Here is a 19,455-nt window from a genome sequence, read left to right on the forward strand (position 1 = left end):
AGTCGCAGAACCCTGCCTAGCGTGGAGACCTGATAGATGTAGTTTGAAGGCAGGCATGGTGATGACATGCTGTCCACAGTTACTATGCCCCAGTGAGTTAGATGTCTGTTTTTGAAATCACGTCTGAAGAAATATTGAGTTGAGTAGGAAATTATTTATCATCATAATGTCCCGCAGCCATGCGGCTATTGGGGCGACCCTTAGCTGTTAACGATGTGACACCACATGGTTCTGTCCTCGTTGAGGCGGATCAGGTCACTGGTCTGTCTTCCAGTCCAGTGCGTCACGCCATGAATCCAAATTATCTTTGGACGACCGCGTTGGCGGCTACCCTCCACTGTGCCCTGCAAGATGGTATTTGCTAGTGTTCCCTTGGCTCTCGTGACATGGCCGAACCACCTCAGCTTTTTCTTCTTGGCAATGGTTAGGAGGCTGTCGTGATGCCCGATGTACTGGGTGACCTGTTCTCTTGATTATTAGCTGTTTATAAAAACATATAATAAACAATATTGGGCGATTGTAAAGTAAGTAGGAGGAACTTGAGAAACCCTATGCTGTCGAAGAGAGTCGCCCTCTTTATCACGTGAGTGGAGTGTACAGGGGATTGAACCCGGTACCTCAGAGGTGACACTGACAGGCCTGGATGTTTCCACTGTGCCACTCCGACGCTCACTTCTGAAGATAACTCAGCCGAAATATGCCTAAAATACACATGAAAGAGGCTTTACAGGTAGTGCTACCTTACGAAGGCTTACACTACCAGTTGGTTGAATGCCATGAAAACCACCACTTCCTGACCATTCATTCTGTACAAAATCAAATTCCTACATCAAATAGTTTAACGAGATACTGTTTGAAAGCAATAAACCAAGGAAAATATCGCCATTACTCGAAATACCCTTTCAATTTTATGCCAGAGCCCCAAACAGCATGCCACCATTACTCGAAATACCCTTTCAATTCTATGCCAGAGCCCCAAACAGCATGCCACCACAGATCACATCCAACAATCTCAAATTCAAATTTGATTATTCAGAAATATACTACAGGGCAGAGAGGGCTGCCTGAGCTGGTATCGAGCCGGGGGTATTCTTCAGTGCCTTGGCTTGACCTGGGGTAATACGGCTGATTAAATTTGAGATATCCAAGGCACAGCACACTATGAAATCAAATTTGATTAATATACGTAAGAGCTTCTCACGGTTCTGAGCAGCTTCTGAAGTAAATCAGATGCCATGTGAAAGGATGTTTGAACCTTATTTGACAAATTTTCACTGAAATGTCCTTGGGATATTGTGCTCACCTCGGAATCATTTAGTGATAGATGAAATGATACATGGAGGTTAAAATGACTTTTTATTATGACAAAATATGGCACTATCAATGACACCTAGAGTTTGACCTCTGTGAACTTGATAACTAGGTCAAAATAAGGTCACAATTGACCTAAATTGGGTCAACTTGTACAGATGCCCAATAGGAGGTGTCTCCATATAATTTTGAAGAATCTGTGACAAAGAGTAGTGAAACATACCAACTTCAGGATTTTTTTGACCTTTCTGACCTTGGACACTAGGTGAAGGTAAAATTTTTATAAAGCACTGTGTTAATCTTGATCATTATCATATCAATCAATCACAACCATCAGTACTCAGTAGCCTGAACGAATGTCTCAATCATGATGGAACAAATCTCTCAATCACAATTACAGCAGCCTGAACAAATCTCTCCTCTCAATCACAACCACCAGTAGCCTAAACAAACCTCTCAATCACAGCTACCAGCAGCCTGAACAAATCTCCAATCACAACTACCAACAGCCTGAACAAATCTCTCAATCACAACTACCAGCAGCCTGAACAAATCTCTCAATCACAACTACCAGTAGCCTGAACAAATCTCTCAATCACAACTACCAGCAGCCTGAACAAATCTCTCAATCACAACTACCAGAGCCTGAAGAAATCTCTAAATCACAACTACCAGAGCCTGAAGAAATCTCTCAATCACAACTACCAGCAGCCTGAAAAAATCTCTCAATCACAACTACCAGTAGCCTGAAGAAATCTCTCAATCACAACTACCAGCAGCCTGAAAAAATCTCTCAATCACAACTACCAGTAGCCTGAACAAATATTTCAATCACAACTACCAGCAGCCTGAACAAATCTCTCAATCACAACCACCAGAGCCTGAAGAAATCTCTCAATCACAACTACCAGCAGCCTGAAAAAATCTCTCAATCACAACTACCAGTAGCCTGAAGAAATCTCTCAATCACAACTACCAGCAGCCTGAAAAAATCTCTCAATCACAACTACCAGTAGCCTGAACAAATATTTCAATCACAACTACCAGCAGCCTGAACAAATCTCTCAATCACAACCACCAGTAGCCTGAAGAAATCTCTCAATCACAACTACCAGTAGCCTGAACATATCTCTCAATTACAACTACAAGAAACAAATTCCCCAATCTACTAGTATTCTACTGAGAGGAGTGGTCCAATACTCCTGATACATGTGGCTAATCAATAGCATTGTCGCTACAAGCATGCATGCCCATCTCCATGAAAAAAAAAGAAAAGAAAAATTATCCCATCTCAGGGAAAGTGTTTGGTTTGCTGGTATCAGTGGGATAGGTCACAACCTTTTCAAGAACTGAAAGCAATCAACTCAAACCTGGAGGAAACGACGTTACCTTAGGCACTTATGTATAACCAAATCATAACGATTATCATTTTGAGAAGGTCTAATCCTATTTTGCAATAAATTGATGTCATATTGTAATCTCTCTCATGACTGAATTGCCAAATAGCGTCTCGACTCTTTACTAGGACCGGAACGGTGACTCCTGAATGAGCATACGAAATCAGCTGGTGGATTCCTACAAATTGCTACATCTCGACCACATGTACACTAATAACAACACTGAAGAGACATGCCGACCTACCGTATGCCCCATCAATTGCACAGCGCCTTTTTCCAGAATTATGACGCTGCATGCCGAGCGTATCGAAATCATCAGACATTGCACTGAATGGGGTCAAAATTGAAACGGTCCTTCCCCCTTTCCAGCCAAAATCATTGGAGAACCTATGATTTGAGTGGCTGAGATATTACTATAGCAACTGGTGCCGGGACTGAACACACACTGACGGTACTCTCTAGCGGAATTTGTCACTTGCTTTGATTCGAGTGAGGGGGCGTGAGAGAGATGCAATTAGAGGCTAATGGGCTGGTGGTATAGCGAGGGGAGTTTTCGGGTTAAGAACTATTGGATTCAAAACTACTGCACTGTCGACTTCTAATATGAGGAAGGAAACCGGTAAACCAAGCACTGTTGCACACGTTAAAATTACTGGCTACCGCACAATAGGGCCGATTTTTGATGCTGAGGAGGACCTAGAGTGGTTAGTCTGGATAAACTTGCATGGCTTTCAAGAAATTAAAATTCCTGGCTCTTCACACCACAACGTATGAATATTCGAGGGTCCGAGGGATGAGACTAAACCCTGCGGTCCCTTATACCCGAGTGTTTATGCCAGGGCAAGTGAAAGATCTCACATCAGTAGGCAGCAGCCTGTGGTGGATTCAATCCCTTGGGAAAAATCCAATAGGGTCAGTAAACATGGTAAATGATAACGATAGATGGAACCCTCAACATGAAACAGCAACATATTGTACCACATGACTGCAAACTTCTGAGCTTTGACCTCTGTGACCTTGAAAAGTGAGTCAAATCAAAACCTGGGTGATAGATCTAGCTACAACCAACGGCTTCAAAATGGCAAATAACAGATTTCCAAGATGGCCACCTGTCCACTACTGGCAGTAAGTTGCTCAAAATAAGTGATGAAGGACAACAAGGAAGATAGATAACGGACACTTCGCTATTGTATAAGCTCAGGTAGCATGTAAGCTAAAAACAATGGTTCCAACATTTCTTGATCATTGCGCTGAGAGGGCTCATTACAAACTCCTTTACCCACTGAAAGCATTAGTCTTCTTATTACTTAATGATGCGAGCACTAGAACACTCGAGTTTTTAATTCAGCTTTTCTCTAATGAATGATGGCAGCATGAGATTGGAAAATTGGCGCTGCATAATTGAGACCTGCAAAGAAATGTTTTTTACGGTTGAAATTAAAAAATGATGCGACACCCCAGTGCATTTCGTTGATTTATGATTATAATGTGTTGAGAGCTGAGCGCCAAATGAGACAGCATTACCTCTAGTTTCTATAAACAATATTAATGTAATGTAGGAGGAAACTGGAGACCCTGGAGGAAGCCTTGGCTATGCTGTCAGAAACCTATGATGCTGAGTTCCTCTTTTCGTCACGGAAAGACGTGCAATATGATCGGGAGTCAAACAGACGAACTAAGAGAAGAGTGCAAGGCGATGATGCTAATTTAAAACATCGGTTTCATTCACCCCTCTGGCAGCCAAATACCCTAGTTGAGCGCCAGTGGCAGTGGCATTTCGCAGTTACAACAGCACCTATGATCCTTGATGTGAAACTGCCACAGAAATATCATAGCAGCATTGATAGGACATTGAATCATAATATTTGCTAGCACTCTGTCCAGTGCAACAATGTCAACATAAACCATTGAAAAAAAATACAAAGCCTTCACTTGAAACTTGAAACTCTCAAAGAGTGCAGTATCAGGGCTTCCAATATTCAACTATAGGCACAGAATTACCAATTGCAAAAATCCAATATATAGCATTTAGATGGGGCCTATCCAAATTTCATATATCAGACACACTCCATTGCAATGCAACAGATATTCTAAAATTGATAATATAACTTACAAGTAATAGATTAGAGAACCATAAAATACAGCGTCATTAGCGACCATTTAGTGACTATTTGACTTTCATATAAGCTACAACCACCTGCATTTGCAAGACATTCTATGACGGCAGGAAGTGTCCTGACGTGATAGCAGCCTGCACTGTGCCATCTTGACCCTCATGTTTTGCATCCACTCCGCCGACCCGGACTACGTCACACCAACGAATGAGGGCCGGGGAAGTTACGGACCGAGCACCTCTAGTCGAATGGTTCAGAATGGCATAGTGCACTAAAAACCGCAAAGCAATTCAGCCCTCACAGTGAAATCTTTTGGAAAGTACTATACTCCCTCGATCCCTACCCTAGGGTCACAATATTTCCCCATTTCATAGCCCTTAAATCTCAAAGATCATTAAAACTTTTGACTCAGCTGGTTGCAGATCATTTCATAGACATATTGATTGAAACCCATGCGATCGCACACAATAATACAATGATTTGTATAACATGTATACATCAATGAAATTGAAAATACTGTACAGACAAATGCACAAATGATTGATACATGTAAACTAGACATCGATATTTGAGAGTTTCTTTTTAGAAGGTCGATAGCAAGTACTCACTTGGTGACCCAGGGGGAGTTATTGTTGTTGTCAGCATCGTCGAGAGCCTCAAAATGATCCGAAAATAAACACGAAAATAATCACGCCGAATCAGAAATAACACTTGCAAAGCAATGAACTTTAGCTAATGGCTATTACGTGTCGCTATATAAATCACAGCGAGAATGAAATCCAGGCTCATAGATTGTTGGAAATGTAACTGAAGAGCTACAATGTAAGCAAAATCAAATATATCTTCGGCTTTGTTTCACTTATAAGGTACGAGAATTTATAAATTGAGAGGGGATCGAGACAGGATTTTTAACTAACATGAAAATGGACCATACTTTTTATCTTACTTAACATTGCTTAACATTGTTTGATAATTATTTCACAGTTTACATAAGCACTTACTGAAGGGTCTACTCTGAACAAATTTACAGTAAACCCCCTTTATTTTCATAGCAATAAATTTTAGCCATTCAGGTTACACATTTTCATTCCGCAAACGGATGGATTTTCTAATGATGTAACGATTATAGATAATAAATTTTCCCACCAAAGGGAATTCCCCACACCCAGCAATTCAGCCTACATTTTACATTTTCTCGGGCAGTAAATGAACTTTCCCATTTCTGGTTTAAAATCCAGCATAGATCAGTAAGCTAGATTCCAATGAATGAATATGCGGACTATAGGGCCTGCAATAGGGTTCCATTCAGAAACTTGCCTACAAGTACAACTTGCAGGAAGGGCAAAGTTGTAGTATTTGTACTGCCCGTAGGAAATTCGCTTTGATGTTCATGTCTCACCCTCTTTTCAAGTCTTCCACAAAAATATTACGTTCCCGAAAATAAAGGGATGTCTACAGTATGGCTTAAAGGGGCCCCTCTAGCAATTTTTCCAATGGCTAATTGGATTGCCCTTGTGCAGCAGTGCAGAACAGAGTTACTTTGTCTTTAGAATTCTGAATAAGGAACTTCAATATTAGACCAGTTAGCTTACACAAACTAAAATGTACCGGTACTCAATCAGTATGTTTGTTGTCTGTAGAAAATTACTTGAACCAACAGTCCCACCAGAAAAGGTAATTTTCATAAAATATTTATAAAGTTAACAGGACAAACTTGGAGACAATTCAAGGCAAACATTTAAGATCAAGTCAACAGGCCTAATAGGGTAGTGGTTCAGGCCTCTTGTTAGAACGTCAAAAACATGCCAAAATGTTGACCTCCTTGCCTGAACTAAGTGACAGAACTCATTCCTCAGACGACAGTCCAGAAGAACTGCGAGGGGTAGGGCTACATCCGGGGGGGGGGGGGGGGGGGGTCACTACTTAAGTAGGTGTATGCACATCCGTCTCCATGGAGAATTTTCATAGCCCCTTTCTGCAGGCAGGAGCTGTTAGTGAGCAACTTCCATTCACACCCCTTTTAGCAGGGTGAGAATTGGATTTTAGGGCATTTGTCAGGCAGTTTTTATTTCAAAATTATGGCTTACCACGTGTCTCCTGGGTCCCAATGTTGTGTTTTAAGATTTAACACAGCAAAAGGTTGGTGTACCGATTTCATGGGTATTTTGCAGGCAAAGCTTAACAGAATGAGGCCTTTTGATTGCCTGCCTGGACCCACTATGCTGACAAATATTAGCACCCTTTGCACACCAAAACCTGGACACAGATGTGTATACCCAGATCGGTTGAGTGGCCCCCCCCCCCCCCCCCCCCCCCCCCCCGGACTATGTAGATTCCTTAATCACAGTCAGCGACTTTTACTTTTTACCTCGTCCATTGCAATTCAACGTATAGCCCACTTTGCCATGCCCTCATGGTGGGTAATTGCCCAGTCCACATGGTGGTGGATGCAGCCCTGCCATCTACAAGGAGATCAAGTAACCATTTTCTGCAATGTTCGCAACATAACCGGAGTGAAGTTGGCCACTTATTCCTGATTCACTGGCGGGATCAAAGAGTTGGTTAGTACGCCACTAACTAAGCAGATGTCACCACCACACAGTCCAGCAGGAGAAGATGACTTCAGAGAACTTGACTGCAACGTGTGAACTGTCATCATTGATTTCATTCAAAGAGAAGAGGAATTGATAACATAGCAGCCCAGTTGACTATGGTCCTGCAGGCGTATAAGGTCAGAATACATCCGAGTGCTGACCATTTTGGCTAGACCTCAAAATCCTAAAGCAATAACTCTTTCCAAATGAATTGAATGCTCATTTAAAACTCTGGAGGGTGTTCTCAGGAAAACAAAAGAACAGACTCAAGCTCTTGAAATGAGCATTCACTACTGAAAAAGTTCTAATTCAGTGAAGTAATTGCTTTAGGATTTTGAGGTCTAGCCAAAATGGCGGTACATATGGTCAACCCTTAACTATGACCACCGGGGCTATGACTGTGGGTTCCCTGGGTACATGTATCTGCAACAGAAAATGACCTTCAAGAGCCAGAATATTAGACTTTAAGAAATAGCATATTAGCACAGTGAGCACCACCACTCAGCCCATATAAAGCAGATGATCTGCTGGTGACAACAGAGCAGAAGATCCAACATGGTCCAACATTAGGAGGAAACCATAGACCCAGCGAAAACCTGCGCTGTCGAAGAGAGTCAAAGTCAGAAATATTGCATGAAAAACCTGGATTGGGTATTTTAGCATTTATATATTAGAATCGACAAAGTGCAGAGTGGATGTTCTCAACAATTTGTAGCAATATAAATCTCAATATTGTTTCCCATTCCAATCCTCTCATATTCATACTCAGAAATATCACGTGATCTGAAAGCCGAGTGGCAGATTGGTGTATATTTTTCCTAGAATATTACGGCGACAACTAATTTTACCAATCACTATCAGGCCAAGGACCAGTTGGCAAGGATCAACAGAACAGGAGGCTAGATATAAGGCAAAAGGGATGAACTGGACGTCAGTTGAGAGAACTGCCCAGGACAGGATATGCAGGACGATGTGGAGAAATCGTGTTGTTCTACATTGTACGCTCCACTTGGAGTAACACGGTTCTAAAGTCAAGTAAGTCATGCTGAAGGTGATGCAAACAGCGGGTTAATATCACCATAGCTATTAGCATGTCTTCCACTCATTCAACTTCCAAGCATGACCACACGCCACTGCACCTGCTGGGTTCAAGATGTTACGAGTCAAAGTGTACGCCATTACCATGGTTACATGACAATGCGTTTATAAAATAAACCGCACACTCAATCACCACATTAGCAGTATCGGGTGGCCCACAAAAAACGCTTTAAAACGTTCAACACCTTAAAGATTATACCAGATACAGGAATGGAATTTGCTATGATTCATGAACATCAGAAAATCTGGATACGAAATGAAATCCATCTCAACGAAATCGACAACAGGAATTACAATGTACCAATTTAACTGCAGAAGAAAGGAAAGTGACATTGATTCCATTGCAAATTTAACAATTGTGAGCATTCCAGAATTCTTAATTGAATGGAAACAACCAATTTGGGATCAAAACTAGTGACCCTGACAGAGAGGTTGTCCTTAATAGAGAGGTTTCCGCGAAGGGAGGTTCAACTGTACATACACTCCAAGTATGTAAAATTTGAATGCTGTGGGTTGATTTGTCTTTCGGATATTGAACGTTTACTGTAGCGATACGTTTTTCCTGGGCCACACGATAAACTGCAAAGATGCATGGCGTGATAATGCGATACATTATTTGTCTTTGCTGACGTTATGACATTCATATTCATCACGTTCGTAAGGATCAGTGGTCAATCAATATTGGTCTACGGTGACGGAAATGGTTATCGACCAATAAATATATGATATTAAGTGATCAATAATTCCATAAAATGTGTTATCAACACCTGACCCTCCATCAGAATGACATGTCCTTATGTAGAATGACAATTCATTACTACAAGAGAGGCAGGGCAGGACTTGAATTTTATCGAGTCAACTGAGGCTAAGGCTGCGAGTGTCTTCTTTTAAACAATAGTCTCGAGCAATCCAGCCCAGTGTGTATTGGTCTGGATGGCATTGGGCATTGAAATGATTGTGAATACAGTACAACCTCTCTGACTCTGTTAAGGACACCCTCGGGACTGACAAGTGCTGTCCTTAAATTGAATGGAAAAAAACAATTTGGGACCAAACCTAGTGTCCTTAATTGAGAGGTTGTCCTTAATAGAGGGGTGTCCGCTAAGGGAGGTTCCACTGTACTGATTTGGCAAAGGATTCACTTGCAATTGCATAGAGCTCTGCATAAATGTATCCGTGAAAAATTCTCTACTAAGGAGGGGATCATACTGTTCTCCTCAGTCGTCCTTCAGCCCCGCCATAAGGGCCACCAATCTCGATTAAGATCACAATCGTCAGAGCAAGATATCAGGTTAGTCTCCAAGGGAGGACGTCACACAGGGTGACCCAAAGGACGTCAAACCGATATGTCATGACGTCTGCTGTCTCATCGTTAACTTCAAAAGATCAAGGTTGGATTGACGTCTTCACTTTACAAATTTTTACACTGCCACCAGCTGGACATATCACATTTGCTCTATCAAAGTTGTATACAATGGAAAATAAACAAGAGTTTCACTCATTAGATTTTATCCGAGTCTCTGATGTTATTTGGCAACCTCTGGAGTAAGCTTTCAGAAAACAGAACATATACGTGCGCCTTCTCCTGCAATTTGTTTTGGGTTTAAAGCGCAGTTCAAATGATTAAGCTATCTGCAGCTATATGCTGTTAAAGGGGGACTATAGGCAGGAGCAGAGGGTCTTATTCGGCCATCTTCAGGTGACTACACAGTAAGGACCCTGGGTCATGTGAGATTCAGCACTATTCCTCGTACAAGCTGGAATCATTTCGACTTACTGTGATACGTGGTGTCTTTTAGTAACTTGATCTTGCCAGCCTAGCTGCTGCCTATATCGTCCCTTTAACCCTATAACACCTGGAGGCGCCCGATGACGCCCGCCACCGATCTCACTGGAGGCGCCTGATGACGCCCGCACACCCATATTCAAATTTCACGCGCTTAGCTACCGATCTCCTTCAGAGCGCCGCCTATTATTAATCTATGAAACTTAAGATTTCAAATGCCCGGATGAACAATGGTGGTCGCTGTAGAAGTTTTTGAGATATTTGACGAGTAAGTTTTTGTTTCTCTTCAAGTCAGTAAATTCAGGTTGGACATTTGAATTGCTGAAATGGATCGTTTGTTTGATTCCGATTTGGATGTACCCTATCTAATAGGGAATTTCATCTTCTTTTAAATAAACGGGACTTATAATACATTATTTGGAAGTTCACCTATGTCATTTTGTAAAAAACTGGACCCATCGCAAAAAATGTGATTTCCAGGTAAAATCACGTCGGGGCCTAGGGGAATAAGCACTTGCACTGGCAGTGGCTCTAGGTTTTATAGGGTTAAGGATGCTACCAAAGAAAGTCATTGGTATTTTTCATTTTCCAAACAAAACGAGAGGTAGGTAAGAATGATCTTTATCATGGATTATCAGAAAATACTAGATAAGATACTTGGATCAATTTGAATTAGATCAATCTGCAATGCAAAAACAGACAGGTCACAATGCTTTAATAGGCCACCTTATTGTCTGAAGTCAATAATGATTACTGAAGACAGCCTTGCCAGAACCTCCCTCCTACGTTATTTCCTCTAGGCGCAGTGACCAGCCATGCTGATGTGCCGTACATCCGATGTGAATATGGTTGGCTGACATTCATGAATCACATGTAAGAAAACTAAACGGATTGCTTTCTTTGGAGCTGGCATGTTGATGGACTGAGGGGGCTGAGTATGGATTTCGTGCTGGTGTTCAAGACTTTGCAATCACTTGAGAAAATCAACTTCTCCACAACCTAAAACAAACTCTGTGATTTTGCAACGTCTTCTAGTAAATACCAAAGACTTGGGGCCCTACTGGTAATGTCCAAAGGCATCTCAACCTGCCACGCTGTGCCATCCTGAAGAATCTGGTTCCCCAACTTGCAGAGAATGAGACAGGCTTCCCAGCTTTTTTAGAATAGAAATCTCAAACTTGTGGGTAGGCTAAGGCTTAATGTGAGAGCCAGACAAGGAAGTCAATGCTAAATTTTGTTAGACAGATATCATAAAACCGGCACGATATCATTTTATAGGACTCCTATAAAGTTTGGACTCACCATAATCATCTTCAATCTCTGAACCAGAATCATCCCACTGTACACTTTGCTCAGCCATTCTTTCCTGTCTTATAGAGTCACAGGAGAAGGTACCATCCAAAATGCACGTCACACTTTCTGCTATAGTGCCACCCCAATAAACTTATACTATCAATTACATGTATAACTAATCATCGAATTTTATCACAGTCTTGGACAGTGACCTAATCAAAGATAGTCTACCTACATTGTATGCCCTAGAATTTTGAAACATTTTGATTAGATTTTAATCAAGTCTAGGTCTTGAAATTCTTTTTTCACAAGACATAAAAGACACAAGCTGGAACAGTGTACATGTACAACTTCCATTTTTTGTCACTGTGTGTATGGGGGGGCCTGGGGGGGGGGGGGGGGCGGGCCCCCACTCAAAGTAGCTTAAGTAGGTCCATGTGAATTAGAAGGGAGGAAGAGACAATGTACTTTAGTGTTTATTTTATACTATGTAATGTAATAGCAAGGATTTATCAATTCTTGGTGACAGTGATTATGTAACTAAAGTTTTTGCCGCAATTTGCTTTAAGTTCTTCGTCTTTTTGTTTTTCAAATACAAATTCCCAGATTTAAAAATAACTGACAAGCCGTCCGAGGCCAAAACACCAGTAGAAGTCTCCACCACCAAATTTCACAGAAAAGACCATTACCTTCCTCTGGTTCGGCATCAATTACTGAATTCAATAAATCCAACCCTTTTTTCATGAAGTCAGAAAAGCGATTTGTCTTCTCCATCTTTGGTTGGTAAATAATGACGATACTTTCTTCGACAACAAACGATATGGTATTGGTAAGCAGAACCTCCTCCCTCTCTGTCCCAATATACAATATGCAATAATCGATCGAACCAAACTATTGACATGACTACATTCCCCTACAACATGTACATGTACAAGAACTCTTCTCTTCAAGTGTGTACAGCTGAATGCAAGGAGGCTTCCATAACTAATGAGGCGCTACTTATTTTTGATTGCGAGATATCAATATTCATAAGCAAAAATCAATAAATAATTAAGTCTGTACGCCCAATGATGATACTGTACAAACCTGTGTATAATTTATCTTGCATGTCATGTTCAAAAGCATAAAAAACACTCAAGATCGTCCATGGCTATTTTCGAGGGACGACGACAAACGAGGACGAACGCCGGACACTGCGGTTGAGAAACGTGCCACTGTTTTTTAAATAGGATACGACAGACACCGGACGCCGGACGATGACAAGGGACGACGACAAAAATGGCCAGGGCCATTGTGCTCACCTCATGTGGAGGAAAGATGGATAAAGAGCATGGTATTGTGTCATGTAGTGTTAGGTTTGATGTAGGTCCAAGCAATTACAATTTCCCCAAAATGGCCAATTTACAGTACATTCGACCTCTGTGACCTTGAAAAGTAGGTCAAATCAAAGAAGACCCGGGTGACACATTGAATGGTTGTTAGATTAGAATTAGATGTACCTATGTCTATGATATAAAATTGGTGCCAATCGGGCAAGTCATTACTAGGAATAATGGCATTTTGAAGAATTTAGGATTTGGCCCCCTCACTGGAGGCCAAACGGCAAATCAGATCGCACCAAACTTCGGTACCTGAGATCACCTGACCAAGGGGTACATGTGTACTTAATTTCTGATCAATAGTCATTGCAGTTTAAAAGAAACGTGCCATAGTTACGGCCTGACGGCGAATTTACACCATTTGACCTCTGTGACCTTGACAAGAAGGTCAAATTAAAAACCTGTGTGACATATACTGTATGGTGGTTAGATGTACCCATGATATCAAATTGGTGGCAATCGGGCAAGAAGTTAAGGAATAATCACATTTTTAAGGTTTTTGGATTTTGCCCCCTGGTGGTCAAGTGGTGAGTCATATTGGACCAAACTTCGGTCCCTGAGATCACCTGACTAAGGGGTAAATGTGTACCAAATTTGGGATCAATAGTCGTTGCAGTTTAGAAACGTGCCATCATTACATCCTAACAGCCAATTTACACCATTTGATATCTGTGACCTTGAAAAGTAGGTCAAATCAAAAACCCGTATGATATGTGATGTATCCTTGCTAGGAGTACCTACCATAAATTTTTTATTGAAAACGGATCATTGATAAGAGACATATCACACTTTTTATGTTTTAAGTTTTAGCCCCCTGGTGGCCAAGTCATGAACCAGACCGGACCGAAATTCAGTGTCAGAGCACCTCTGACCTAGGGGGTCATGTGTACAAAGTTTCAAGTTCATAGCACAAGCGGTTAAGAAACGTGCCACACAGGATACGGATGATGACGACGACGACGATGACGACGACGACGACGACGACGACGACGGACACAGGGCTATTGTATAGACTCCCCTAACGGTGAGCCAAAAAGGGACGACGAACGCCGGACACTGCGGTTTAGAAATGTGCCACTGTTTTTGAAATAGGATACGACAGATGCTGGACGATGACAACGGATGACGACGCTGGACACTCCGGTTGAGAAACGTGCCACTGTTTTTGAAACAGGATACAGACGACGACGGACCCTGCGGTATTGTATAGTCTCCCCTACGGTGAGCCAAAAAGTAGTCATAAAAGATACTCCATGTATGTCCTTGTGGGATTGTTTTTTTTCTTCTTTGTTTCGTCAAAACACAAATAAAATCTCAATGAAAATTGTATTGATGACACAGCTGTCCTTGTTTTTGTTTGCAATTGACCACTCAAGAAAGTAAAACTAATTGAAATAGCTGAATTGGGATCGCTTGATAACTTCATCGATATGGATAAAAATAGTGAAGTCGTTTGATTACATTCAAAAAACTTGTGTACGTCACTCAGTTCTTGCAAAAGTCCCAACTCGGGGATAAATTTTGTTGACATTGAGAAGTTTTCACACTGACTCTTCAATGCTGTCAATACATGTTACACTTTGTTTTTCATATTGAAAATCTTCGGCCTGAACAGGGTTGATAGCTATGAACGAAACAACGTGCAATTTGTTCATGAAAATTCATCTAACTCGAGTGAGGCCCAATCACTGAACTGATCTCAAACTCCAAGCCAAATTGGTAATGTCACCAAAATTTCAACATGTGCCACATTCCACAAAGTATGTAGATCATATAGTGTTAGCCAATGGTATGTCTATGTATACCAGCTAATATACTGTGAGTACTTAGTTTTAACGGATCGTTGGTCAATACTTGAGTGATCTGTGATAGCCACTTGTATGGTAAATTAATAGGCATGGATAACCAATAGTCCACATGCCGACTTAACGGTTACCATCAGTCCTGACCTAAAGTCTCCTCATTCACTGCCAACATCAAGGGCCAGGAAATCCGTCAGACGCACCATCATAAATGGGTGGCCAATCAAATTCCTCGACGCAAAGTGATTGAATGATGGCCTGAATTGATAGTGCCAAGCTCAGGATCAGGTTACCCTTCTTCTATACAATATGCACTGTGCCTGCCATGAGAAAAATCCACGGGTACCATCAGTCACTCCCGCAACCTTTTCCACGGGCACTATTTTTTTCACTCCCGCCAGCTGTCCAGCGGGCGGGCCATGCCAGTAAACGGGCGCGATCATGCCCGCGCCCGTGATCACGCCTGTGCCCGCAAACTACTGCCAGGAAACGGGTGCGATCATGCCTGCGGCCGCATGAGACACCCGTTAGCTTCGACCTTTTTTACATGCTTGGCACATAATTTACACCAAACAGTGTCTAGAGTCTCACCATCGTCTTTGAGTTCATACCCAATGGTTTCGTTGTCAATCGACCATCATGACATTGTCTTCAGTTTCATCCTGAAGGATTATCAGGCCTAACAACAGGACAATGAACGAAATCGAAATGAACTGCTGCCGTTGCCAGGTGCGTGTCAAAACATGTGCTTAGTACCGCGCACTGCAGCAACCCCCAACTATAGCAAAGTGTACAGCCTGGCGTGTACCCAGCGCTAAACGGCATAATTACCGCGTTGAGTGAGAGTCTAGATTTCCGCGAAATGGAACTCTGGATACCGGGAAATGAATCACGATCCTGCTGGGAATCGGCGGGCGTTATCGTGCCGGTGTTTTTTTATGACGGGCGGCACGCGCCCCTCAAGTGTCCGGCGGGTGTTATGGATAGCGCTCGTGCGGAGTAGTTTATTCGGGCGTTTGCGGGCGCGGGCGTGATCGTGCCGGTTTCCTGGCATGGACTGATTTGGGTCAGGGCAGCATCCCTAGAACCGTTACTCATTGAACACCTGGTCTTCCATTACGAGTGCATGTGACATGTCTCGTTCGACAACCATGAGTGAGTGTAATGTTAGTATTGTGGCGACATGGACGCGTGGGAAAGGAAGGGAATGCAAGGAGACTACCAATAAAATAACAGCCCTTTTGACGGCCGATCAGTGGGGAGTTATCGGCAGTGAAGGATGGATATACGCACAATGATAGTGGATTGGCATGATAGTCCACACCATTCAATCATTAGTTACATAACCCGCCTCTCACAGGCTTATGACATTTAACCTAGGCCTATAAATTATAAGTGGCTATCACCCACTTTTTGACCAACGATCATTCAACTAAGTACTGACAGTATGGACATGTTGATCTTGTCTCACTCTTCATTCCAACAAGTCGAGCCGAATTCATCAATCATTCAAATCACAATAATACCTGTGCGTACTTCAGAAGTATGTCAACATTTTTTGTACACGCAGCATTATCCTAATCCATGTCATGGGCATTCACATTGATCTGCGACACTCAATAAAACTCTTCCTCATACGAGAGTCATCAAAAATTCATGGCACACAATATTTAGTACTATCGTATAGTCCATTCATTTGCATATTCTTCGTACTCAAATAAATGTTTCGGGCTCTGAAGTACCAAAAAACTACTGGGGTTGGTCGAATTTCTTTGAAGTTCGGTTTTCATTTTATCTGAGCTTCACATAGATCTGTGACGGTTGATCACACAGGATTTTTAGGGTTCTTCACCGTTAGTGCAACAGAGCATGTTCAGCTAAGGATCTTAGGTAGTTTTACTGTTGCAATCTAGATTGCAAATAAACATGGTTGGATAAATATGAGCGTACTCTAACTTAGTCTAAGAGAAAAGTTATCTCGAAATTAAGTAGCAATTACGAACAGCATACCCCTTCCAGCCTCGCTCCTGTCAAGCAGGCTCAACTTGCTGCGGCAACAGTTTATAATGGAATGGAAGTCACCTCACACAGTCAGTGAAGGAAAACCCAGGTCACATGAATCAGACTAAATTCCGACTGAATTCCGACTGAAGTCCGACTTAATCATTTTCATACTGTCTTGAGGGAATCTCTGTCACATTTTATCAATATTTTGCTATTGAATATTTTGTTATTGACAAATTGCAGGTTGAAATAAAACTGGTGGGCAGTCAGTGCACCCTTAAACAGCATGAAGGCAACCAATAATGTAAGATTTGATTATAATCGATACGCAAAAGAAAATATAAGCATAGTTACGGGTGTTCTAGTCTGATAATGGAAATGCCAATAAGAATTAAGCAGTCATTTTCAAATATGGGGAGTAACAATACATATGGTAAATAGAAGCTCATCAAAGCAAAAATTTTTATCAAAAATGTTTTTTAATTTGTTGGCGTAATGGTGGATTTGTAAATTGCATCATAAAACATGCATATCCTCCATATTTGATTCAATTTGATACCCCACTCTTTTTGAGTGAAATGCATCCAACCTGGGAAATTGGCACAGGTTTTAATACTGACAAACTTTGTCACTATCTTTACATCTCAGAATTTTTTTAATGTGTCTTTTGGGTAAGCATTTATTTGCAAAATTTGGATTAGAAATGGAAATGGGTTTTCAGAAAATGATTTGGGGTGTTCTTCTGGTGTTAGGGTCAATGTCCGGACACTGTATTGTAGGGATGTATCTAACTGTAGGTACAGAGTAGCCCACAATTAAACAAATGATGTATGTACATGGATGTATTTCATAAAATTGTATTCAAAATAACAATGGAATTCCGAGTAATCGAGATTAACTGTTGAGGCGAAAGATTATTTTTGAATTTGTAGGAGGCAAAAAGAAAGAAAAAGTTTGTAAGACTTCTTTCTGTTTTTCAGTGCCAGTTGTCCCAGCCTTCCCACTAATGTAACGCGATCCACTTCTACGTCATATCACCATTTACGCCATAACGTTAAAATTCCCATTAAAAGGTGCGCACAATCTTCTCACATTCTTACGACGTGGCGATACAATATCGTGCAACGTCACCGTAGTGATCACCGGTCAAAATGTCTCATTCACAACCCTCAGGATAAACTACTCCACCACAAAATCAAACAATCTTGCTATTTTTCTTACACTTTAAAAATATTTTTTGTCATAACTTATACTCTAGCATTGTATTGTAAGGGCACACTTGAATTACCGGTATGCCTTTCTGTTTATTTGGGCCAGCCAGTCCCTATTTTGTGGATGATGAAAGGATGTCGAGATTAGATCTTACTAAATATATGAAATACTACATTTTGTATCAATCAACTGACAACTGCATGAAAATAACAGTACAACTACAAACAGCCACTAACTAGCTATGCCGTCAAAATGAAAATTGTAAATTTCGGGCTTCTGAAGCAAGTATTGTACTTTGTAGGTTCAACAAAGTATTATATTCAACGTTATAATAATAATCTATTATTTTTCTCTTTCATCGTGACATTGTGCATAATATTACCGGTGGAATACACAGGTAATTGGAAGTAACATCACATTCCAGACACAACATTATTAAACAGCGATAATACTGGTCCCCTGTCGCAATTTGCGGATATAATGAGGAGTCGTAGGACTGCTGTCTGGACATTACTTTTCAATATTTGCTTTTATAAAAAACTTTGTATTTTGTGAGGGTTCTGAGGGCAACCTTTTTGGTGCCTTAGGTAAAATGACACTTAAACTTTGGCCACGGATATGCCAATGGTACAGTTTGTGCATAACTGACCAATCAGCACACAGAGGCAGCAAATGAGCATGATGTAAATCATGCAAAATCAGGTGCGCAATGTCATTTGCTGGCACTGTTTAGCCGATTGGTCAGTTATGCGCAAATCGCGCAATAGTATGGCGTACCATCAGCATCACATATCCGGGACAGATGTTGTCGTATTCTTGCCCCGTTTTGTCACCGAGACACTCACAGCCTTGCTTGACATCTTGGTCTGGGGAAACTATTTCATGAGCTACACAATGATATTTCATGTGGCAGTGGCAATAACGGTAGCAGTGGACTGCACTGTAGTAGGCCTAGTAATAGTATGCAGTTGTCAGTAAAATAACACAATTCCAATTGACAACATTTAAATTGCATGCATACCAGGCTCTTCATCATCAACGTCAGAATCAACGGTTTCTCCATCACCATTCTGGGTCGGTGCCTCAAATCTTACTCCCTTTGGCAACCCGGGTAACCCCAGACCGTTTTCTTGGCGGTTGTCATTCAATCTGTTGAAGTAATCCGCGGCATACTGTATCAGATCCCGGGGTTTCTCACGCAGAACTCCGACAGTGAACTCCTGCAACAAATCTGTCAAACCGACAGGGATATCAAAACTCATCTTGACACAAAAAGTCTTCTTTGACACAGTTCTTAACCGTTTCTGCAACACCTGATCACACTATTGTCATCACAAGTTGTTAATTAATTCTTAAATTTATCACAGTTATGTTGTAATTAGCAGAACTACAACGTTAATCAATGATTCTGAAAGTAGCGGCTGCTTCTCAGCGTACCAACCAACGGCGTGACGTCACCAGGTGC

The 19,455-nt window shown here is 41.5% G+C and overlaps 1 protein-coding gene across 5 annotated transcripts in view; it reads right to left on the reverse strand.

The window, feature by feature from the left end:
- Nucleotides 1-19,417, reverse strand: part of LOC135491508 (cAMP-dependent protein kinase type II regulatory subunit-like) — an 84,858-nt gene extending 65,441 nt beyond the window's left edge. Inside the window, exon 1 of one of the 5 annotated variants that reach the window (XM_064777425.1) lies at nucleotides 19,012-19,417. In XM_064777425.1, coding sequence (XP_064633495.1) covers nucleotides 19,012-19,252 — 241 coding nt within the window. In that variant the 5' untranslated portion in view covers nucleotides 19,253-19,417. Of the gene's footprint in view, nucleotides 1-2,952; nucleotides 3,127-5,430; nucleotides 5,502-11,602; nucleotides 11,723-12,282; nucleotides 12,346-19,011 lie in introns of those variants that run through there. The other 4 variants (XM_064777429.1, XM_064777428.1, XM_064777430.1 and 1 more) reach the window with 4 other exon arrangements.
- Nucleotides 19,418-19,455: the final 38 nt, after the last annotated feature.

This window comes from Lineus longissimus, chromosome 7 (assembly GCF_910592395.1).
Source record: "Lineus longissimus chromosome 7, tnLinLong1.2, whole genome shotgun sequence".
Lineage (NCBI taxonomy): Eukaryota > Metazoa > Nemertea > Pilidiophora > Heteronemertea > Lineidae > Lineus > Lineus longissimus.